The sequence below is a fragment of the Melanotaenia boesemani genome, chromosome 21 (assembly GCF_017639745.1).
Source record: "Melanotaenia boesemani isolate fMelBoe1 chromosome 21, fMelBoe1.pri, whole genome shotgun sequence".
Lineage (NCBI taxonomy): Eukaryota > Metazoa > Chordata > Actinopteri > Atheriniformes > Melanotaeniidae > Melanotaenia > Melanotaenia boesemani.
This window is the reverse complement of record NC_055702.1, coordinates 12,418,465-12,444,291: the sequence shown is the minus strand read 5'-3', so window position 1 is coordinate 12,444,291 and position 25,827 is coordinate 12,418,465. Positions and strand designations below refer to the sequence as shown.

The following is a 25,827-nucleotide window of genomic DNA, read 5'->3' as shown; positions in this document are numbered from 1 at the left end:
GGAGTCTGGTGGGAAAAAATAGCCTGTGTTATTTTTATGAACGAAATTCCTGCTGAATGACTGTCTGCAGATGCAGAAATCGAGGAAAAGTGGACTGTTTTTGAGTGTCCAACAAGTTCGAAGATTACAGATAAGAATGTACACTGAAAGAGAAAAGAGTTGTGTTTTACTATATTGATTCTCTTTTGAGTTAGTTTGCAGGGTGTTTGTCATTTCTGCCTCATGTATTAAACATTAATAATGGTTAGAAATTAAACAATAACTATGAGGTGCATTTCATATTTTATATGATCAATAGTAGTTTAGAACTAATGCAGTTTTCCGCAGGAAGCTGAGATTTATGGTTAAGTTTTAGAAATTATAGTATCTCTTTTAGTGCTCTTTTTAAATCTCTTTGTTCATTTTAACAGCTTTAAGCCATTTCTGCTGCATTATTTTATGCAGGGCATGTGCACAAAGAATTTAAGGGCTTAAATAATCCATCCCCAAATCAGTTTTCGTTACTGAGTAATTTAATGTGTAGGTATCAGCTGTGCTACGTCAGTTAGAAGTAAATTGTACGGAGCTAGTGTGTGATTAGAGAAGCTGTGGCATGGCTTTTACAGTTCAGCACCCTTCAGGATACTTGATCGAGCCCTCTGTCTTTGATCAGTGTTAACATTACGGTAACCGTGACGGTTTATTTTCTGCTACCAAAAAAGACCATTTGTGTCAGAGAACAATCTCCCCTTCCTCTGACACATTGGCACACTGCAAAAGAAAAATGTCAGGGTTGGAGATGGGCCATTAGCCCAGAGTGAGTTCCTTTTGTGCACCCAGACCCATTGAAAACACCTTTTTAGTCTTCAACAGATGGTACCGCGACATTGCAGCCACAGGCTTGACCTGGACCCTAACGGTAAGACGTATCCAAAAAGAAAACATACAAGCCTTCGAAAGGAAACAGAATGTCCATCCAAAGAGTGAATGGCACCTTGAATATATAATAAAGAAGTCACCTGCTTTGCATGGCTGTATTGCAATGCATTTTACATTTAATTGAACCTACAGTCACCCTCTATTCATTGGGATTATATCCTTTTCTTTTTCACAGAGGTCGCTTCTCTGTTACTGCAAATGTCATAGTGCTTTAATGAGAACTGCACTGTACTTCACAATAGGAGCTTTTCAGTGAGATTAAATGTACTTCACTGTGCTGAAACTTTCCTTTCCTACCCTCCTCCCCTTTGCCCCTATTGTGACACAGTGGTTTTACAGAGCAGCTTGTCGCTGAAAAACAAGGTTAAGAAGATCAGTATCAAAGGAGGAGTGTTTTTGTGTGGCTTGCAGGAGAGTCTCGCTTCAGGTTTCCACCTGAAACACAAAGGTGTTTTCTTACCTGATTTGTATTCATTCACACAATGAGTGAGCCTGCCTCTCTTGTTTCCAAGTAAGGAGAGTCCAGACAAGACTTTTGTTCACCCTATCATCGGATACGTGCATGTTGCTTCCTCCAATACGAGCCTTGGAGTCCAGCCACAGGCTTTGTCCCGGATGGATTTTTCCTGCTCTTTTTCCTCTACTTTGTTGCTCTGTGTATGCTCTAAGAAACCATTTCCGATAAGTGTTAGCCCTGCTGTTGATTTTCTTTTTTATCAGGTCTTTCAGGCCAATGTTATTTTTTGCTATATCACTCCCAAACTGCCTTGTCAGAATCCAAAACCCACAAAATTAACAGTTTAAAGGTTTTGAGTTCATATGAGCCCGTCACAGTTCAGTCCATTCTGGCCCATGTTGTGCTGTCAAACTCAGATAATGCTCCCTGTGAAGTGGTACTGTAATGATTTATTTGTCTGATTCAAATTGTGTCAGTCAAACTGCTGAAAACCTGATGTAGTGAAAACTGTTGTCTTTGGATTTCTGTTTTAGGGATTTTTCCTCACTGTGTCCCCGGAGTCAATCCTCAAGGTGGCAAAGCACGCTTCAGAAAACAACAAAATCTTCTGCATGAACCTCTCAGCACCATTCATCAGCCAGTACTTTAAGGAGCCGCTGATGAAGGTTATGCCTTATGTTGACATCCTGTTTGGCAATGAGACGGTGAGTGAAGCAAAGCATGTCCACAGAGCTCGTCAGGCCAGCTATTCTATATGCCGACACTTTCTTCTAGTTATGAAGCGTTCATGTGTGCTTTCGAATGTATTGCTGCAAAATTGTTAACGAATTTGCATAAACCACAGGATTAAATGCAATGACACTGTGATCCCCATTACGTTGGTAACAATTGTCACCATCACTGTTTGATGAAGTTTCAGTCAAGCTGATGCTTAAAACTGATAGGAAAATAATAATGATTGGTCCAAGAGTAAAGTCACTATGTAAACATGTCAGCATCATCTGCAATACGTCTGTTCAATGTTCACAGTGTGTAGAAATAAGAGCTAGTTATTAACTTGTACATGTTTTATATCCTGTGTTTATAAACTTAAAACATGGATTTACACATGGATATTTCTGCCTCCACTTCTGAGAAGAGCTCTGTAGCAGACAGTTATGTTTGTGATAAAAAGATGACAGACATTTTTGCCCTTTGAGCCATCAGTCACAATCTTCCACAGTCCAATGGAGATTTGTGTCCTGTCTTTGTGCCAGTTTTTACAGTGTGTTGCTGTGGTAAGGAGGTATTGTCAGCAGCAGAAAATAACTTAAAGAAAAGTGCATGTTATACAAGCACTGTAGAGTACAATTGAGCTATATATCATTGAAAGATATGCCACTCTATTAGCACAATAGTCTAATTAGAATTTCATGTATTTTTATTTGTATTTTTTTTATGCATTGATTTGAATAAGATTGACAAGAAAGGTTATTGCTTACATTTTGCATATATTCCATATTATTTTAAGAGTGGTAAATTTGTTTCAGGCTCATTTGAAATCTTAACGTTGACGTTATTTGGTATGATGTAAAATTTCTTTGTATGGTACTTTCCAGGAGAATAGAATAATGTCTTTCTTGGCTGATAAATGATAATCAATGGGGGTTTTGTTGAAAAAATAAATGAATAAAAATAAAAACAAAAATATCACAACATAAGATAAATTTTAAACATACTATGTGCAAAATTGATCAAAAAAGGATAAAGCAAAGTGCATGTCAAGCATCTGAGAGTAAGTGTTCCTAAAACATAGATTAGGTAAAGCATTTCTTAAATTAATTCATTTATTAGGATTACTGGTGCATTTACTGATCCAAAAACCCCTCAGCATACAAAAATCAACTTAACTGGGTTGCCCACCGTCTTCTTTGATATTTGCTTTATTTATGCCACTTAAAACTAATATAGGAATATTAAGCATTGCTTTTTGACACAATCATCTTTCTTTGTATCCTCATGGTATTATTTTATTTCTGGCAAACATTTAGGAAAAATAATTTCAGCAGTTACGAATGTGTGTGTTTTTTTTAGCTTGAGAAAGTTCATTGTCCTTCGTCATGTGTTTAGTATTCATATCTTAGCTGCATCAGATTATAATGTTTTTGTGATACAAGATCCAAAATTATGTACAGTCAAAATCCATCTGAAGGTTGTACACACTTAGGATACAGATTAAATACTTTCTAAAAGTATAATAGTGATACAGAATTAGAGGATTGTGCATATTTGGTGAAAATGGTAGCTCTCTGAGTGCTTTACGCATATGATTGATTTCACTTCCATATAATTTCACTTTGTTTAAGTTAAATCAAAACTCTCTGCCCACTGTTTGATCCCACTAATTGTTCTTCTCAGTCTCCATTAAATTTCTCACTTATTACTGCCTCATAAAGAGATTAATAGAATTAGCTTAGTGATCATTCATCTCAGTCTCGTCACCATTTCATGCCAGTTGAGCTATTGATTTTTCCTCAGCTTTGTGGAAGTGTGTCACTGGTTGGAGGTCAAGCTTTGGTCACAGACTACAGTTGTGCTGGGATGTATCCTATAACAGCCCAGATGAGCCTGACTCTGAGACACCACCTGGATGAACTGCAAGTTTGGGGAGTGAGGGAGGGAAGTGGATGTTCACTGGACTGTACTCGCCTCCCCACTGCTAAAGCTACTTAACAGAACTCTGCCTTCAGGTTAGAGATGGGGTCCACAGACCAAGACAGAACTGGAAGAAACGGCTCAGCATTTGAGGATTTATTGCTGTTGCTGACTTCAGCTTTTTCCTCTTTTCTTTCCACAGCCAACATAAGACCTCCCTTTTACATATGCACCTCTCTCTCTTGCACCCTAATTGCTGTGAGGAACAGTTTTTTCTGGTAAACCGTGGTGCACATTTTGCAGGCGTTATGTATTTTCAGGTGGGTGGTACTGTAACTGTTTGCTTAAAAAGTTTGCTCACACCTCCAGTCATTACCATTTAATGACTTTGGATAATTGCAATCTATGTTTGTTGAGGGAGATTATCTTTTGGAGACTGTCAGGGCTTGCACTTAGGGGCTGAACCTGGTTAGAACACCAAAGTAAAAGTGAGAAACAGAGCACATATTCACTCCTCGACCCCTTTAAGCATTGAGGTCTTCAAGGCTCAGTGTAAGACTAATGCCTGTCCAGTGTGTTTTGACTCCTTTTGGCCTTCGCCCCCTGTTTTGGCTGTCAGGAGGTGGGAGCAGGGAATGACTGCTCATACAGTCAAGCCCCAGACCTCCCATTGTGCACAAGCCAGGCAAGGTTGGCGGTCATGCAGCAGTGCATGATGAGTGACAGGCAACAGGGCTGCCTCTCCCACACTCACCCCCTCCAGCCCGCCTAGCCGTCCTCTCACCCCAACTTCCACCCCCCAATGTGATGGATAAGCCTCAGCCTGCAATGCTTTCATAACAAGTCAGTGACAGTCAGCATCATGCAGTCTGACTCCTATTGCCTTGCAGAATGTGCCATAAGGGAAGGCTAATGTGTCTGCCTGTCTCTGCCTTCCTCTCCCACACTCACTGAGTCACGATACAGAGCTATCCTCACTCACTGGGGGAAAGATGTTTAAAGCAGCTATAGGATCTCATGTTTTGAAAGTGACTAATAGTTTTGACAGTCAAGTACTGCATTATTTGTCAAGGCTAGGAATTTATTTAACCTCATTACGATTCTCTTTTTGATTTCTTGAAATTCCAAAAAGATAAAGCAACATCACAGACTTAAAAAAAAAAAGTTGATACTCTTGGTTTCCTCTATTATTTTTGCTTTCTTCTGAAGTGGAAATGTGTCTGTGTTTCTGACTGAGTCTACCCTGGATAATTCTGCTATAACTCGATCCTGCTGGTACTTGTTTGAAACCTGGCATAAGCCCGGCCCGCCTGGCCTATCGGCAGCCTTGTGCTTATATAACAGTCTCCCGTCCATCCTGTAATTACTGCCTTTTTGGGGCATAGTGAAGTGTCTGTTCCTTCACTGGTGTTGGTGGTGGGGGGGAGGGGGCAGAGTGTAGGTCTGGGGAGCAATACCGTTTCTACGTTGTCAGGGCCTCTGAGATGGTGCCGACAGAGGCATAGAGACATCAGAGGCTACTTCACTTAATTGGCAAACATGTCGTGTGATAACCTGGGAACAGCACAAGCCTAATTGAGTCCTCCCGTGCTGTCCTCCTCTGACTACCTGACATGGAACTCACGGCATTACATTTCCCTCAGTTTAATGGCTGCAGTTAATTAGGCCCGAATGGGGGAATCATTATCGCTGAAAAAACCACATGCCAGTAGAATTCGCCGATAAAATTAGCCACAATTTGCTTTTGCTATTTGAGCATATGAGATAAACCACACAATGTGGGGGAAAGGATTGGATCATTACTAGCTGATTTGTATTGGGGAATTTTAGACGTATCATAGACAAATGGGATGTTTAAGTAGTACTGGGGTAATCACCCGGAGTGATGATTTTTTTTTTAAAGCCAATATTCGTGGTTTTCTCATTTTAGATCATTTCATTTACTTGGACTCCTTTTTTTAATCTGTGGAAATGGTTAAAAAATGTGCTTCCTCAATAAAACAGCTTAAATTTTTTTTGCCCCACAGCCAATGCCCAACCACCTCCTCGCTTTTCTGCCATTAACATTATATACCACCCCCATACGTAGAGCTCCACATGACTTCCATTGCTGTCCAATGCAGTCTGCAGCTCCACACTCAGAGGGAGGGAGAGTATTTATATGGTCTCAGCCCCTTCTTCCAAATGAGAGACAGTCTTTGTAATTGAATACTCAATAGGTGAGCCATTTAACAAAGGTGGAAATGGCATTCAGCTATGTATTAATGTGCTTTGCTGAGGCAAAAGGAGCCATCATCATTTCAGTGTTCAAGCTGTTTTAAAAGAGCATTTAGCTGCCATCTCCCCGGGCCATGAGAGCAAAATGATTTCTTCCTCCTCTGTACTTTGTATGAATGTTCCTTGCCTAATATTTTGTGTGGTGATCTTGTGTATTTTCCCACCCATCCTTCAGCACCTCTGCGTGATCTAGGTGGTGGGATACAAGAAGCACTGCAGAAGGTTATTGTCATGAAAAGCCCCTCAGGCATTCTGGCTCTTAGTCCCTTTTTCTCCATCTGCATGCAGTGTCTGTGTGTGTGTTTATACGTGTGAGGGGTGGTGCTCTAATGATTTTTCCAGGACAGGCTGAAGTGGGTGTACAAGTGTATATATATATCTGTTAGTGCTTTTTTTTTTTTGTGGGTGGAAAAAAATGTAAAATGGGTTGAAGAGATACATAGGCAATATTGCGTCATATCTTAACATCACTCCAGATTTGTCATCTGGCTTTGTTTGTTTGATGGACTGCTTAGAAGCCTTATCACTGTGGCAAGGCCTGTGGCTGTTTATCACCTCAGTGGTGTGCGTGAGACTGCGGAAGTACGTGCTCTCTGCTGTCAGCATGTGTGGGTGATGGCAAGTTCACTAAAAACCCCTTAGGTTATGAGGTGTGTTCTCAAAGACAAAAAGAAATAGTAAAGAAAAAACCAAAACAATTGGAGAAAGAATTTCCCCTTGACAGCTCACCCACAGCGGACACGAGCTGTAACTCCTCGATGGTAGCTTAAGGAAAATATCCCATCTCACTGCCTTAAACAAAGAGATCCAAGAGCCAGATTAGCGTATTACCAAAACAGCTTCCCTTTTAGTCTCTTCTTCTCTCTCGTCCTCCTGTTAGAGCTGTCTGCAGAGAACAGGGAAGAACACGACACATTAACCTCTATGTGTTTATTCACGAGGCCCCACAGGCCAACTGGGAGGATGAACATAGAACCATCTCTAAAGCCGGCGAAGCGGAACAATCACAATGTGTCATTGGAGGAAAAGACATGAAGTATTAGCTGCTGCTCCCCTTTGTGTCTTTCACAACTGGAATTTAATTGAATATGCCATTTCTGCGATGAGTCACATGCCTTCTGTTCAAAGCGAGAGTACATTGACCTTCAGCGTGACATACAGTCAGTGAGTTCTGTGATGAGTCATAGTGCACATTAGCTCTGATGATTAACTTAATGCACAAGCAACATTGTTTTTACTTTTACTCTTTTATTTATTTAGATTGTTTTGCTTTGGTTTCAACCAAGGGATCGGATTCTTCTATAGATGATTGACAGATGATTTTATGATCACTCTTATGCATAACCAATAAGAACTCAATATGAATGGTTCTTCTGAATAACTTAAGAGACTCTGAAGACATCTTCACCATGATTTAATCATATTAAAATTGAAAGACACTACCAGGCACTTCTAAAGCATGTAGCAGCTACCAGTTGGTAGTCCTGCCTGATGCTGGCTGCTGGAGGAGGAGATGCTATGAGTGGTATCCATGCAAGGGCTACAAGACGCTGATGATTTTTGCTAAAGTTAAAAATGAAGCATAGCAAGTTGGCTGGTGTCCCAGCTTTTTTTCCAGCCCAGTGATCGCTTTCAAACATCTTCATCTGTGATTGTGTTTACTGCTTCATGGATTGACGATCTGTCCTTCAGTGTGATTGGCAAAAGCTTGGAATAAACTATAAAATCCAATCTCTGGGTAGTACATTAAGGGCTTTGAGATCACATAACTATTGGACAAATTATTGCCTCTTTCTGTCAGCTCTGCATCCACAGAGGAAGGTCTTCTATCTTAGACTGCAGGTCGGTTTTTAGCACCTACTATAGACGAGGGGTCTGGTCAAAAAGTAATTTTTGCGTAGGGAGATTCCTAAATTAGTTAGTCCAAGTAGCAGCCATGATATGAGCTCATCAAACTTGCTAAAACACAACACTGTCCTGAAATGAGGTTCATTGTTTCCCTTACTACCTTTAGCACAGGAAATAGTGGAGCATCCCTCAGGAAAGAATTTAGATAATTCTGTCCACCTTTTTCTTCTAGATTCAAATTTCAAAACAACACTGTATTATATTCATCCAGTCATCTTAACTATGATTTTTATAAATAAATATGAGGACAGGAAGATATGGCTCTTGGTGAGTGTCCCAGTTATCATCTGGAAGTCAGCAGAACTGTTTGGTCCAAATGCCCCCTATCTGAGTCACATCGCATCCGAAGGTGCACAACAAGGAAGCTCATTTCTGCAGATATCTCTGCAGCATAAAACATGTGCAGTACTTATTTAAACTAATATCATAGATGTCTTTTCTTTTTCTGCTGATGAGTTTTAATACTGAACAATTTTACAGATAAACCATTTTACAAATTACACTGCTGCTCATGGTGACCTTTGCTTTAATCAGCAGTTTATAATTAGTTTCAGCTTCAGGGTCCAATTTTTTATTAGGTCATAGTTAACACTTAGACCTTCACATCTGCCTATAAATATATAAAATCCTTGCTTTCTTTTTTTGTTAGGATACAACAGTATTGCTCTTTGATTTATACCCTAGGCTTGTGTCTCAGTAAATAATCCACAATGCAGAAAAAGAGAGAAAACACTTTTCACAACCAATTTTGAACACCAAGAGCTCCTTTGAGAAAAAGTATTTCCTTGATAAAGTACATTTGCACCCAATGCTGGCTTTTGGTGCACACGTAGGCTGCATTTTACATCTTAGTGACATCATCATCAGCAGTCTAACTGAATCCAGTCATCAATGCTGCCGTCAGGAAGTAATGAGCGATTAAAGTGAGGTTGTGTTTATTTCTTGTTCAAATATGCTCTATAGAACCTGATATATTGCCAGAACAAGTAGAACAAATAACTTATAAAGACAGCAAACTAATCCTCTACCATCAGTTATAATCTGACATAACCATAAGTTCACTTTAACACAAGCAATTTGAAGCTGTTGGCCCCCCCAAAGTGAGACTGAAGTGTACTTCATGCAGCCAGGGTGCCTTTTATTACTTATGAATTCAGCTTTTCATTTATGACAGGAACATTGTGTTTTTTTCCTCTTTCCCCAGAAAGGTTGGAAACTACTTTACTCGGTTGCATAAAGTGTCACTGCAATTAACCCATCAGTCTTTCTGTGTATATAGGAAGAGAGCTGAATCGGTGCAGAAGAAGAATGGCCTCTCTGACACTCCTCTGTTTTTCCTGGCTGTCTGTTTGCGAGTCATGGTACTTTGGGAGCCAGCATGGCTCCACCAGAGGAGTCCGGCTAACCACTGTAATTGTGCCGGGCCGAAGCCGCCTTCCTCAGCCTGGGACTGAACCATGAAATATTTGAAAATGTCGGGGTTAAGAGAGGGGGGTCGTTGGCAGTGCAATGTGAATTGTGAGACCATAGAGCATCTTTAACAAGGAGGCAAATAGAAGGCCAGCCAGTCGGGCAGCCGGGGCACGCGGTGAAAGCCGCTGAAGGAGAATAATTATGGATGTAAGAGGAGATATTGCACTGGGAGCAGATCAATAGTGCCCACCTTCTGCTGCCGTTTAGATGAGTATATTTCTGTCACAGCAGGAGAAAATGCAGGATATCAGCTTGTGGGTTGAGGGACTCGCTGAAGTTTAAACACCGGCAAGCTTTCCAGATACCCTTACAATCCTGAGTCCTGTCCTGCTCCCAAATCACTGTTGCTTAGAGTCTGGCTGCTTGCTTTTCTGCCATCTCCAATCCTCTTATCCACACAGTTGGGAGGGAGTTGGCGGTTGGACTGGCCTTTGTCTACTCATGATTGTATTCCCACAGCCCAGACTATACAGTCATGTTTTCCAGTGTCTTTTGGAGGGCTCTCCTGTTCTCGTTATGCTTAGAAAAATATGAATAAGAGGACAACAAAGACACAATCTGCAAACATTATCTACTAACCCTTACTAAACCCAAGTCTCAATGTGTCTGTTTTAAATTCAAGTGAATGAAACAATGTTTTCCACTGTTGTATTATAGTATCATGCCACGTAGGTCATCTAGAGAGGTTGTGTTATTTTAGTCTCTGTGCTTGCATTTTAAATGATATAGCCTCCTTGTTAAAGGGCTCCTACCCTCTATGCAGATTTTCAACTGGCACATGGCCATTTTATGCCACACAAATAGATAACATATTAAATGTCATCTCATCTTCTGTATGGTGAATTTATCCATGCAAAGCTTTCATGTCTCTTGTGCACACAAATGGTTTGAATTATTTTGAGGGCTTTCATTTTTTTTTTTTTTTTTTCTTCGGGCCAAATGCTCTCATGTTTATTATACACAGGAGGACATGGTCACTGTTCTCAACAGTTCTCTGCAGGAACAAAGCTGTATGCTTTCTTGACCTTTGCTTGCAGCAGCTTCAACCAAATGTTTGTTGAATTTACTGGATAATAAGCTGACAGAGACTGAAGGACTGAAAGGAAGTACGGCTCAACCTCATTAAAAGCTTGTGTGTCAAACTCTTCAACAAAAAGTGATTTTTATCAGAATAAAAAATAAATCTATAATCATAATCACCCCTCACAAGTCATTATTTGAGGCAGAATTTACAAAGATTAAAACAGCTGCAACACTCACAAACAAAAACTCCTGCATATAATCAAACAAAGCAGGAAGAAAACAAAAGATTAACTAAACCGGATCAAACAAATATCATAAACAGTATTACATTATACGATAAACAGTTACCATAGCAACAACCAAAAAAGTTGGGTTTTAATCTTGTAGGCATCAATGAGAAGTATTTGTTTGCATAAACAGAAATCCCTACTAGAAAAATGACTGCAAAATAATGATTGAATTTCAAAACATAACCACATTTTATTAATTAGATTTACTCGTTTCATAAACAAAAGATTTGAAATTGTTAGATTCTGATTGCTACAAAAGCTTAAATGAATACAAAATCTGTCATAAATTGACCCTGTTACAACTTCATCATATTGTGATTATGCACAATGTCATCTCTGGTTAAGAAAATGAGATTTCAAGACCTTCAGATGCAGGATTATAACTAGAGGGCTTCCAGGCAGCCTGAGTTACTGGCACACCCACACTTATTATTTTCCATGGCTCGGATTGTTAGATAAATTGATGTATCGACCCTGAAAAATGTGTCTCAAATGCTGGAGTCAAGAGTGCAATTTTATTTCTTTAATACAGTATGCGTAAGAAAGATCCTCTTTCAGTGGGAAGATTTAATTAAGTGGACCTTGATCAAACAGACTTAATAAATAAAACTTGGAGCAAAAGTTAACCTAAGGAGAAAAATAAGTTCTCAGTTGTGTTGGCAGCTTAAACTTCCTAAGATTCAAAAGGTTTAGGTAAATTTAGGAGTGTAATGTTTTTTGCTGACTTTAGAGTCAAACGGAAAGGGCAAAGGCAAAGGGATGCCATAAGTTAAGAAAGCAATGAGCAATTTACGTGGCAAAAAAATAAATAATATATTTATTTATATAGCTTAATGTTACAGATTAAACTCTACGTTAAAGCTGTAATGTAGAATATTAGAAAAACCATTGAGTCACACTAGAGCAGTAGGCTTGCAGCCCAGAAACAGCTCATAGATCCCAACATCAAGATGGAAACCAGCCTTCGGTGATCAGATCATATCCCTGTCTTGGTTGGAGTCTTTCTAACCAAAGAAGGTGTGTTATCAAGTGGCTAGAAAGCTGGAGCTGGGTTTGCATGCATGAACACATGCATGGCTGTTTAAAAACAAAGATAGCAAAGATCTTAAGCACAGGAAATCTGATGCAGACAGAGGGAGAAAGGCTGTGCAGTGGTAAGAGCATAAGTACATCCCTATGAAACCTCTAAGAAATAGAGGACTAAGATCCAGATCCAAACACATCTGGAATAAAGCATCAGTCCAAAGAGAAAGACTAAAGTCTCAGAGTGTCTGATGGTCCGGCATGAAGAAATCTGAGTGAGCAGAGGACAGAAAGAAGAAACCAGCTGGAAATCTGAAAGCAGTAAGGTTTATAGAAGTAGTAAAAAGCTGCTGCATCAACCCTTCTTTTTGAGTAAATCAGTTTATTTACCATCAAGGGTACCTACATCCAGTTCCTTAAGAGATAGCCAGTTCCTGGTAGTCCAACGTTGTCTGCTGACCCCTTGTTAGAACACAGAGGTGAGATATGTGATAGAGGCCTTCAGTGCTGATAAGGACATCAGGCTGATAAAGACACCCCCCTTCCCACCTCCTCCCCTACATAGCTACTACTGCCATTGCTGCAGCTTCTATCTGCCCCCAAAGACAAGCTGAATGGCTGTCTGGTCATTCTTGCTCCATCTGAGGTTACATCCTCTGTTAAAAGCCCCTTATGCAAACCCTGCTTTCCAATGCTGAGATTGCTATCAGCCAAGATATTTATGTACTGCACATGTTTCCGATTGTTTAACCTTTGGACCTGTGCTGGGGGTGCTGCTGCTGTCCCTGTGGGCTTGCTGTGGAGACCTCTCTCCTGCCCATGTAGGCAGACTGAGATAGATAGGAGCAGAGGTTGTTCTGTGCGTGTATAATGGACTAGATAGAAAGTGCACAGTTTTAAAATAAGGATATAGAAGTGTAAGTTACCCTTGGATTTGCTTTTAAGTTTGGTATGTTCTCAACAAATTTGTATATTTCCTTATTCCTTTGATGGTGTTTCTCTTTTAAAGTTTTGCTTTAGAGGCCATTTTTGTGTGGTGGTGGGTTTTGTACCCCCTTTTTGGCAATGTAATAAATTTTTTCCTATATTGGCAGATATTTACAATCAGTTGGCAGTTTCATTCCCCAGCAGTCAGGAATTCACAAGAAATCAATTTTCCAAGCTCAGAATTGATCCACACCATCACAGTTGAGACTGAGAAGCTATGTAAAACCTGATTTAAGACACAACATTTGCAAACACAACACTCTGGTTATTTAGACTTACTTTCAAATAAATATAACTCAACAAGATCCGTCTTAACAGAATGTCATGTTAACAGAATGTACTAGAAGTCAAACTTCACAACGCTATAGTGATGCAGACAATAGCAGGTGTCTTCTCCACCGGGACCAATAATAAAAAATAACACTTTCCAATTGATTCTGTGGATTCACTGTCTATTTCTGCATGTGCAGAGTATTTTTTTCTTAGGCTTTGGGTGCTGTTTTGCACACCAGTAAATCCCAAATATTTTCTGAGTTGTAGGTATGACCTTCCAGCAGGATAAGCAACAAGCCTGAGGTTACTAGTTATGAGATGTATCTGGCAGATTAGAGCCACTTTTGTATAAACATTGTCAAACATTTTGCTGTAAGCCTTTGAGTAAAATAAATTCAGTTTCAAGGTTAGCGTGCAAATATAGTACACAATATTGCATCTTGAATGTTTACCTAATAATGTGCAGCCCTTTTTAGTAAATCAGCTGTAATACAAACCCCTAACATGACACTGGCCCCACCATGTCAGCCAGTACCTGAATGCAAGTACCAGCAAACCTCGCATTGATACACACTTGTCCATTCATGTTGAAAGGTCACACGTCAGTCTATGTTACATCACCATAGTCTGTCCAGTCTGTGACAAGATAATAGTTCAGGATCAGGTTATGGATGACATGAATTTGCTGATCCTAATACGGGTAATCACATGTGACTCACTCTGCAGCAGTTACAGTCGTGTTGTATGTTGCTGCAGGCACACAATTTTGAAGTCTTTGATATTCATTAACCTGGATGTGTTTCTTCTGTTCAGGCCAGCCTGCAGCAGAATAATGAGTGTTTTCCTCTGTGACTTGGTCACCCATGGTATTGTACAGGCACATGAGAAATATTTCATTTTACTGTCATTTTACAGCCTTGGACCACATCATTTTTAAAAGAGGTCAAAGGGTTAGTCATCTCACTGAAGGAAAGAGTATCCTGTTATCTGTTAGTTGTCAGTAAAACAAGATGGAGAAATTAGCTTTTCTTTTCTGTTTTTGCCTTCTCCTGTAGAGAGTATATAAAAACTTTTTGTTTTAAAAGAGTGAGAGTGTGCTTTGAAATTCTGTTAGTGTAATTCTCAATAGTTACTCCAGCTTAAAAAACACTGCAGCTTATTCTCTTGAAGCACTGCAGCTGTACGGCACTGAGAACAAATTAACTGGCTTTAGTCTCCACCACAACCCATCCACACTGGCAACTCTTTCACCACAGAAAAGCCTGCCACACAAAGCGCATAGAACATTACTGAAAAGTACCATGTGCTCTACAGTATGTGTTCATTGTGCATTTGTCCTGAGTGTATTGTAGATAATCCGTTTATAATATGGGATATTTAACCCCAATTCTAACACATCAGTTCTACACATCAAATGTTGAAATTATAGCTAATTTTGAATATGATGAGACTAATATGCATCTAAAACAAGGTATAACTGGGGAAGACGAGGCAGGAAAAGTAACTGGCTCAAATTAAAAATGAATTTGAGGAATATTTGACAACTTTCAGATTAATTGGAAACAGGTCAGTAATACAGTGGGGTATAAAAAGAGCATTTCAGAGGCAGAGTAATATTTCAGCTGGCCTCCTCCCTTCCCAGACGTTTACAGAAAGTTGTTAAAAGAAAATGGGATGCTGCACAATAGCAAACATCTCCCTGTTGCAACTCTTTGAGATATTCAGTATCAGAAACAAAAACACGTGATCAGCACAACACCTGTTCATATTAGACATGAAGTAGCGGTGCAGAAAATGTTGAACAACTTGAAGCAGAGAAATTTGACAGAAGTAGTAGTTTTTATGCAGTACAGAAGATGATCCATGTAAATGTGCCATTAACAGTGTGACATCTGGTGAATGGTGGACTGTTGTATAAAAAGATGGGGAAATAATTTTTTTTTTATCATATGTAACAGATCTTTTTTTGTGTGTGTGTGTGTGTGTGTGACTGCTTTGCTTCAAGGCAGGAAAAATCCCAGATAAGAACCATGGCTAGTCCTGGTATGAAATCCGACTAAACAGGCTTTGACTGAAAGATGTAAACTGTTCAGTTAAAAATAAAAAAAGCATCTACAATTGCATCTGAATGTAAAAACACAAGTACAGCGCTCAGTAAAAATGGCTCCGTAAAAACCTGAGTGAAATACCATCAGTCGTCGTTGAGTAAATTCCCAGAGGCAGTAAAGGCGACTTCTGCCTCTCAGGAGTGTGTTGCTCCTCCGTGTGTTTGCCCTTGTGTTTGTGGCATGTCATGCTTGAGCACGATTGCTGCATTCTCCTGGGAGCTTCAGGAGGGTGATTTATTCCTCTTAATCTGTCCTGCACAGAAGCACGCGGCCGCCTTGTTTCCACCCAGTGCACTTCTATCAGTTTGCATGATCATATTAATAATCACATGCGGTTGTTATCAGTTCACATATCTTTGAGGGGACAGCTTCTTGATGTCCAAAAGGAGACATGTTGGTGACCTGAGGCCACGTAAAGAGAGCCGCCAATACTCTCTGATGTAATCATCCTGATTAGTTATTCAATCTCCACCCTTTGACGTATGCTGTGGTAATCTGATTGGAAACACTTAAGTTGAATGACAGATGTTTTGCTGGTTATTTATGAAAGCTGTCTGATGTTTCATGCTAACGTGCAGGGAATGAGGAAAATGTGCCATTTGCCTTTGTTACATGCAACAGCAAGTAGTGATGATTGGCTAAATTATTTAACATGTCATAACCTAGACATGCTTAGTTTAGTTTAAAAGTGAGTGCAGTGAATGAATGATTTGTTATTTCATTCTAATAATTTTGCTCCTTAAATTTGCAGTTTTAAAGCTACATTTTTATCTGTGGTACAAACCAGTCCTCTCCTAATATAGTTCTTTGAGAATCTGATGTTTTAGAAATGAACTCTTATTGAAGCTCACAGAAAGGTAGAAGAAAACAAGTTTGTTGTAAATAGCTTGTCAGGTTATACTCTCTTCTGTATGGTACAGCCCCCACCCCCAAACACACACACACACACACACAGTGTCAAATACAATTGAAATTCTGGATCTGCCTCAGCTTGGGCTAACACAGTCAAGTAAATGCTTATTTTCTGAATGGCCTGGGGAGTTACACTTTTCAGCTTATCAGCATTTATTAACCTTAGCACTGAGGTTTGCTCTTTGATTTAGATTCTTCAGGAAACAGTGAAATTGGATTTTTTTTTCTGACTTAATCCTGCTGTGACATATGCTCAACAACTTGTTATACACGGGAAAAGCAATGCTTGTTACTTGGAATATTTTATATTAAGAACCTGTTCTTCCTTTTGTTGCTCAAGTTTCAGTCTCTCATCTGCAGTCAGGCAGATGAAAGGAGAAACTGATGACTATAATGATCATTTAGCAGCTAAAGACCCAAGTATTTCCAGTTGGTAGAGATCCAAAACAGAGCTTAAAAAGAGGAATTATTTGATTTTCTCTTGATGCACTGATTTCCTCTTGATGCACAAATCCCGGCAACAGCTGAGATATTGTGTTGTGCTTGTAGCTTCCTCACCGCCCCCACAAGGCCAGTAAACATTAGTTAATGCAGATTTTTTTAGACTGAATGTGCAATTAATAATTTAACCTCTTTAAAAGGAAGAAAACTGTACAGTAAATTGGGACCTTATGGTTGAAGTGGAATATTTGTCAACCCTGGTAGAGTTTGGGGTCACACTCCTACGAAAGAAAATATTGAAAAATAGATAATCAAAATGTTTATTTCCAGTGAATTTATTGAAACAAATTCAGTGGGGAGAAGTTAATCAGGGTTTCATCAGTTTAGTCACAGTACCGGAGCTCAATTCTGTTCTTCAGCACACACCCAGATGTCAAGTCCATAGAGTCATCAGAGTCTGGTCATTTAGTGGATGAAAAGGCAAAGGAGGATAATTGGATCATAAAGAGCTTGTCTCACAACAATAGCAATCAGTTTCAACCCAGCAGTCAAGCCCAAGGGAGAGTGACAGAGGGAGAGCAGCCAATCACAAGGTCAACAACCATCCACCTCCACTGCACACTTGATGCAACAGACTGATTGGAAGATTATTATCTCCACCAAGGCGGAGGTTATGTTTTTGGCGGCATTGGTTTGTCTGTCTGTCTGTCTGTTAGCAACATAACTCAAAAAGTTATGGACAGACTTTAATGATATTTTATAGGAAATACCAGAAACGGAATAAGGAACAAATTATTAGACTTTGGGGGTGATCCAGATGACCATCTGGATCCAGGACATTTTTTTTAAGGATTCTTTATTACTGGAGATAGGGATAAGTGTTGGCCATTAAAGAAAATGAGAATTTCTTCAATAACTTTAAGACTATTGTAGCCATTTGCTTTATGTTGTTTTCTAAGAGTATGTTGCCAGAGTCTAGTCAAGAACAAGATGTAGCATCTGGCCTGTTGATGGAAAAATAATAAGAATGTTGGCATGGGGTTGGTAAGTGGGTGTGCTGTTGGACCTTTTGGGGTTTTTTTCTCAAGTGAGTGACCCTGTGGCTTGGTGGAGGTCTGTGTTCTCTGACTGCTTCTAGTTAGTATTATATACCAAGCGTCCAGTAAGCAAGCTATCCTGTTTAATGTCAGTTTTATGTAACAGTTTTATATGACTTTTTTCACATCCAATACATGCAAATTGATTCCTGAACAATGGAAAAAGTTAACATTAAGTTTGTGTTGAGTGCATAGCATCAGGCTGCAGCTGGCCAACCAATACAACAGCCTCACCATTTGAAGGATTGGCACAGTTTATTTAAAAATAGGGAGGTGCTTAAAGACCTGAACAGATGCTTAGATAACCAGTCAAAAGACAGATTACACCTGTTGAAATCTGTACATAAAGCACACATTAGATGTCCTTAATCTTTTTTAAAAAAGGATGACCATAGCGATTGTTTATACAGCTTACTTTGTCATTTATCTGGTAGGTATTCAATAACACAAGCAAGTTATCAATTATTAAATGTAACAGATGCCTTTTGAATTTATGCAAGTCATGCCTCACTTTTGAGATTTTTTATTTAACAGTGTCTCATTTGCTCAAACATATAAGCCAATACAGTTAGAATAAATTCACAGAGCTTATCCAATACTCTTTACAGACAGACGGTCTCTAAACTGAGCCAGCTAGGCTTCTGTCATTCATAGTGTCAGGGAAACCAAAGTGTAAGGCTTTTCAAACTGCCCTTTGCATGAAGTGTATGTTTCCTCTTTCATTTTGCTTGGCAAAAAATTGTAGGCTCCCCCCCCTTTCCCCCTCCCTCCCTGACTGGGCTTTGGATTATTAGCTTAAGCTCTCTAAAAATATCTTTTTGACTGTTTAAGCCTCTGACAGCAGCAACATCTCACACATTCTGATCGCTTTATATTAACTATGTCTGCAGAGGGCTCACGCACTCAGCCCATCTTGTTATCTTTTACCTTGTTTGCCCAAAGACGAGAAAGGCATAGAACTCGCAGGCCCTGAAATCCGCAATAGTCCTCTCTCTTTTGGAATCCGACTCAGCAGCAGATCATCAAAGGCGAGCATGCAATCACAGCAATCTCAAAACAAACGAGATGCTGTTTTGAGCGCTAGAGGATTTTGCCCAGATGTCATTTGAAGCACTTGTTATCGTTGCAACAGCTGTAGAAGCACATGGGACGTCATTTAAAAACCGTCTACCACAACATACCAAAACAGCACATGTCAAAACGTGAAACAGACACTGCCTAAGATTTCTGAATATTATTGCTGTGAGCTCCTTCAGGAATTGTGACTTTAATTGCCTGCCTGTTCTGTTTTATTGGCTTGCATGCTTAGTCCCAGTAATTGCAGATTTACCATCATACAATATTTATCATACCACTATATTGGGTTTAGCTAAGTTAATATTACAAATATTTGTGATGTAAGCATTCATAGTAACCCATAGAAATTATTAAATTCCTTAAAAGGATTACAGTGTACAGATGTGGCTCATAGACATTGCTTCAAATATCTTTTCTTCCTACACCCACACTCTCTCAAAATGTTTTTTTTTTCACAAATGATATAGCTGCTAACTAGAGGAAAATGGAGGGTAAGGTGGAGCCATATGCCGCTCATTAGCACTACAGTTATTCTAGCCTTCATTTCTATGTCTCTAAAATCCTTTGATATGAAATATCACTGTTTTGACACGACATTTTCTCAAGCTTCTCTTGTCTCTGTGAGATGCCTCTATCTTGTCAGTGATTGAATGTTCCTGAGGAGAAAAGTCAATATGTGGTCATAAATAAAGGAAAACAAATGTGAGACCTGAGCCCTCAATGGATTGAAAAGGCAAACGGAGGTGAAAGGAGAAGACTTCTCTACCTGTAATGATTATAAAACTGCTTCTTGACTATAGCAGCTAATTGTCTAGACTTGGTGTGCATGTGGTGGGGGAGCAGGGTGATGAATTGACATATTGTTGGTGCTGTGAAGTTGATCCAAGGCAGAGAGCCATGAGGCTTCCCTCCAGGGACCAGTAACCTTATTGTTCCATGTCATCTCCTCCCCTTCTGTTAGAGGTCCAGGTTGTCAACCTCTCCCCAAAGTCACACAAACACCAGCCCCCCTTTTGCTGATAATTGGATTATTTAGAATCATAGCTTCAACTTACAGCCCCCATTTGAGGTCAGAAGTGAATTTAGTGCATAAGGTTGTCTGTCATGATTTGTAACATCTTTCTTAACTGACATGCAGCATCTTTTTTCAACAGTTAAAGGATCATAGTCTGACCTTTTTAGCACAAATCACATACTGGACATCCAAACTAATCACAGTTCCCTTTTCTAGTTAAGGTGTACATTAGTTTAAATCAGTTTATGTGGATTATGACAAATAAATTAGCAGTAGGCCTGGAAAAAAGCTCTTTTGTTGGCTTATTTATTCTATGAATGTATTCATACTTTTATTTTTGAATATGAATATTTTAATACCATTATAGGTGTTGGTTTCCATCCATTTCTCTTCCTGCATATTTTCACAGTATCACAATTTCCAGACTTAGAAAAAGCACCCAGAGTCCTAAATAATGTATTTCTTAAATTTTTGAGAAGCTATCTGTATAGTTTGGGATTCTTTTATGTATTTTTCACTCGCCAGTTGCTTTTTGTTATTTTATTAACTAAATGGTAATTTATTAATAGTCCCAAATCCCTGTAATGTTTAGACATTTTTTATTACATTTTTTTACCTATAATCATTTCCTGTCTTGAGTTAAATGATGGCCCTCTGGTTAGAAACTGCTGGATTACACAACACAACATTTCAGGATTCTGCTTATAGGTGTTTTATATAAGGTGTGTTATACATGTATGTATGTGAACTAATTTGTGGCAGAAACAATTTAAATGTATGCCCAAATACCAGCAATGTACAGCATGAATTTGGATTAATCCCCTCAGGGAGGGTACAAGAGTTTGCCACATCATACCATATGGTAACCAGAGGTAACCTGACCTGCCAGATGGTTAGTTGCATGAAACCATCTGGGAGGTCCTCTGTAGAAATCAATTGGAAATGGGGTAGCACTTTAAAAGAATACTTAGCAGGTAAACTCCTTTAAATTATGGTTATTTATATTGTGCCACTTCACATCAGCAATCATTTTGGGGCTGTTTGCCTAATAAGAACAAAAGTTCACTACAAGTGTAATTAAACATAGTCAATTTCAGTTCATTTCAGTATATTGTAACGTCATTCTTATGATGCCAATTCATAAAAACAGTTGCATAGGTAAGGAAACAACAGGTTATTGGATGAAACACGGTAAAGTGCTACAAATGAAGATAATCAGTTAAAAGGAATCGTTTTTCAAACCTAATTCTTGCTTATAGCTGTCAGTACAGAAGCTGATTGGGCCAAATTTTAAAGATACTTTGGATTTGCACTAGATTTAAATGGGTACTGCTTTTGCTGAGGCTGCACTTCTACAGCACATTTCGTGAAATGTTCTGGGTATGTTTGCAAATTCTAGCTGAAATAAAAAGACAGAAAATTGTAAAAATAGTTATTTAAAAAAATAGTAAATTTTAGAACTTTAACTATGTGAAAACTATTGCCTATTTAGGAAAAGAGTTAATACATACAATATACCCTTTACAGTTTATCACAGCCAAGTGTAACCTAGTACATAATACCATCCTTAGATAACACTGTGCGCCCTAGTTGATTTGCTCTAAACCAGGGATGTCCAATTCCAATCCTGGAGGGACCTCCTCTTGCAGATTTTATCTATTTCCCTGCTTCAGCACACCTGATTCAGATTAATGGATCCTTAACTAGACCTGTGCAGAACTTGACAAGCAGCAGGAAAACATAAAAGGATAGTGGCCCTTGAGGACCAGAATTGGACATTCCTGCTCAAAACCAGTTAACGGTTTTCTTTTTTGCTAAATTTTAAAAGTTCAACTGACCGTAACATGAAAACATTGCCATTGACTTCAAATATATCTTCAAATATATCAAGATCTAGAGATACAGCAAACATCATTTTAAAAGTCAGCACTATTGGGAATTTTTAATAATTAATAATGATTACACAGCTTGAATCAACCAAGATCTGCATCTGTCAGGAGACTAAAGCAACCTTTGGTATAGTAGTAGAGTTCCTGCAGCATCGGGGATTCCCAGTTACCAGCACATTTTATGGTTTCAGTGGTTCTTTTAAGCCTGCAGGCTGATGCAGTGTTATCTCATGCTTCTGTGGTAAGATGAGATGATGTCTGGTAATAGTTTAAATGGGTGGGCTGCTTGCCTATTAAATCGGGAGTTAGAGAACCAACTCAGGTTACTTATTTCTCAAGTGGCATGTGAGGAACAGAGGAGAAGCAGGATGTGTCTTTTCTTATGTCTGTGGTGTGACATTGTGCTGTGTAAGTGACTCTGTAATTAACTGCTCATTTATGTGTGTGTGTGTTTTATCTTTTCTAGGAGGCGGCCACGTTTGCCAAAGAGCTGGGCTTTGAGGTGAGTTGACCAGCAATTGCACAGTAAAAAGATCCTAAAGGTTTATTTTTGCTGATAATGAAGTTCTTTTTGGACAGTGATTGATGTGCTATTATACTCTCCAGGCCTTGCAGCAGTTGCCATGGAAACCTGGCAGTCGTCATGGTTTCTTTGTTCAGCCAGCTCTCTGTTATGACGCACTCTGCTAGGTCTGCACCCAACATCGCCTACAGATGTTATTTATTGAATTTTGAAAAGCCTCTTGGGAAGCTGAGAAGTTGGGCATGGTTTCAAGCCTTTCTCTGCAGGCATTGGACTCATCAGGTTGCCTGGTTAAAAATCCTCCTCATTATCTTTGTTGCACTGAGGGATGTTACTGTATGTTCTCTCCACACTGCTGTAGCATTACTTCACACTGAAACTGGCTGTAGTGTTTTAATAACCAAATTAAAGCCACCTGTGGTTTTAGATTATGGAAATGAAGATTGCAGGGCTTGTTACCCCTTTAGAATATGTGTTTTAAAGTGGGGGCTGCCTCTTAAGTATAAAATGAATATTCCCTTAGTCTATTTCTTGCTGGTACTTTGCATATTCCCTGCATCTCTATTGAAATGCAAAATCAAAAACACAAATAGCCAGCGTGTGTGTTTCTCTGCTTTATTTATTTATTTTCTTTTTTCTAACATGGGCTCAGGTATTTTAAGTACCATCTCTCTTTCAGAGGTAGGGCTGCCTTGAATATGGCTCTGCTCTGTGTGAATAATTGTCATCCAGAATCACTAACAGTGTGATCAACGTGACTGGAATAGAAATGCAATCCTGATGGCAGTGACAGGTTTAAGAGAGACAGGATAAGGAGAGGGGGGGGGTTTGCAGGCCTCACTCGGGGAGAAAAAAACACACAAAGGGCAAAGTGAAGACTCTGCTAGTAGTTACAATTCTTTGACATTTTCTGTGTCAACCTGATTTGGCAGAACAGTCTGTGAAATTGCTTTGGATGAATATGATTTCTCAGATAACACCAGTGGTGTGTACTGTACTCGCCGCATTTCTAGGTGGTTGTGGTTCAAAGATGTTTTCTCCACAGTTGTTTTTTTTTTCCACTCTAGTTTCGTTCTTTGATCAAAAATGTACTTTCTTTTTAAAGCTGGCCTTCATACTTTACTTTAACATGACAAGTTTTAGGATATGTGTGCAGTAGCTTCTATAAAACTTTGATTATAGCAGGAATGTGTAGTAAAAATATTATTACAAAATTATTATACAAAAACTAAACTTATACTATGCTACACTTATAACATGAGCACATAAGTTATTCAGTAAGATTTTATTTCCTAAACCCAACTTAATGTGTCAGATTCAGTAAATGTGTAGGCAACAGTCATTCATGCGCTTCAAGGTAATTTCTTAGTCCCTGCTAATTACTGCTAGTACTATTTCGGTGCAACCATAACTTCTCTTCAAACCTAAGGTACACTGGAAATGACGAAAAGTCATAGTTCTATTCAGTTTCTTTTGTTCAGTCTCTGTTGAACTAAATATTTTTAAAGGTTTCAAACAACTTCAAAGATCTTAAAAGGGGTCAGTTTTAGGTGAAATATGTCTCTTAAAATATGCTCTTTTTACATAGACTATGTAGTGTTCTTTATGGGAATTTAAAACTCCACAGATAGCAGCAGAAATATTATCCGCATATTTACAATAAATGTTAAGCCATGTATTTAAAGAACTTTAAAAAAGACAGAGAAATGTTCTGTGTATATTTAGAGAAATTTTTAGGTGTTTGCTAATAAAATATGTAAAACTGACCACAGCCTTGTATAGCAAATTCTGTACATATCTGTCCCTGTAAGAAAAATAATAATGTTGGTACAGATGCAGGTTCATGAAAAAGACAAATACCATAATCCGCTAACGATCTTGCGACTTTTTAACACTTCTGTCCAACTCTGATCACAATGCTGGAATATAACTGAAGTACTTATACCATCCATCCATCCATCCATCCATCCATCCATCCATCCATCCATCCATCCATCCATCCACCTTCTACCGCTTTACCGAGGTCAGGGCATCAGCTTAAGCAGGGAAGCCATGACTTCCCCTCTCCCGGACCACTTCTTCCATCTCGCCAGGGTTATTATGAGGCATTTCAAGCCAACTGAAAGACAAAGTCCCTCTAGCATATCCTGGGTCTTCCCTGGGACTTCCTTTTGGTAGAACATGCCAGGAACACCTCATCAGCAAGGCACCCAGGAAGCATCATTACCAGATGCCCATAACCACCCCATCTGAATCCTCTTGATGCAGAGGAGCAGCAGCTCTCCCAGACGACAGAGCTCCTCATTCCATTTCTAAGGGAGACATGCTGAAGAGGAAACTTACTGTATTTCGGCCTCTTGTATCCATGATCCCATTCTTGGTACCCACTCACAGCTCATGATGTAAGGATATGAACATAAGCCATAAACTGAGCTTCACCTTTTGGCTCAGTCCCCTTTTCACCATGACAGACCAGTGCAGAGTCCACATCACTGGGGACTCTGCACCAATGCACTTGTCCATCTCCTGCTCCATTCTACCCAAACTCATGAACCCTGAGATACTTAAACTCCTCCAACTGGGGCAGGAACCTCATTCCCAACTCAGAGAGGACACTCTACCCTTTTACAGCCGAAGACCATGATCTCAGATTCAGAGGTGCTGTTCCTCATCGACTACTTCTTTTTTTTCTTTTTAGTCATATACTCTGCTGAAGCATTTGCTTACAGACTAAAAACTATTGTTTGTCAAACACACTGAAGCCTGCATTACTTTGCAAAAGCTTGACCTTTGCTTGGTGTAAAGTCAGATCAGCAATCCATGTAGTACAAACTAAGCCACCTCTTTTAAATAAAAATACACCAACATTTTAACTGATCAAATTGTACTTTTACAAAAGATCAAACGGTGATGAAAATGATTCAGAGTTGAATCAGGTTAATGTTAGCTGCCACGTAAAAATTGGGGCAACGTCATAAATTCCACATGGCTGTAACGAATGACATTTCTCTCATTTATATCTTGAGACAACTGCCGGCAGAAATAAACATGGACAGAAAATTTTAACAGAAAAATTTAAGTTGGTAATTGCAGCCACTTATTAGATTGATTTGAACTGTCCTATTTACCTTCGTCAGCAGTGGGCATTTGCACAATTGAGATATGATTTTGTGGCATGTCACATGTGACAATTCCTTTATATTTTACAAACATGAGTACAAAGATGTATTTCTGTAAGCAGTTTGGCCAGTGAGGTTAATTCAAGTCCTATGTTTACTTATCAAGTATGGCTTTTTGAAGGGAAACTAAAGATTAACATTATTACTATTTATCCCCCCAAACACGGCATAATACACTTTTAATTCATTCTGAAACACTGTTATCATCATATTATGGATGACTAACAAAAATGACAGCAGCACTTCTTCAGTATAGATACAAGATAAAGAGCTTGTCCTCTCGAACACAGCAATCAGCAGATCTGAGCACAGTCGCCTGATTG

General features: G+C 39.1%; 1 protein-coding gene across 2 annotated transcripts in view; it reads left to right on the top strand.

Annotated features, from left to right (window-relative positions):
* LOC121632071 (adenosine kinase-like) overlaps positions 1–25,827 on the top strand; it is a 120,942-nt gene that overhangs the window by 81,226 nt on the left and 13,889 nt on the right. For both annotated transcript variants that reach the window (XM_041973240.1, XM_041973241.1), the window contains exons 7-8: positions 1,909–2,079; positions 22,269–22,304. In XM_041973240.1, the coding sequence (XP_041829174.1) occupies positions 1,909–2,079; positions 22,269–22,304 (207 nt within the window). The remainder of the gene's footprint in view (positions 1–1,908; positions 2,080–22,268; positions 22,305–25,827) is intronic.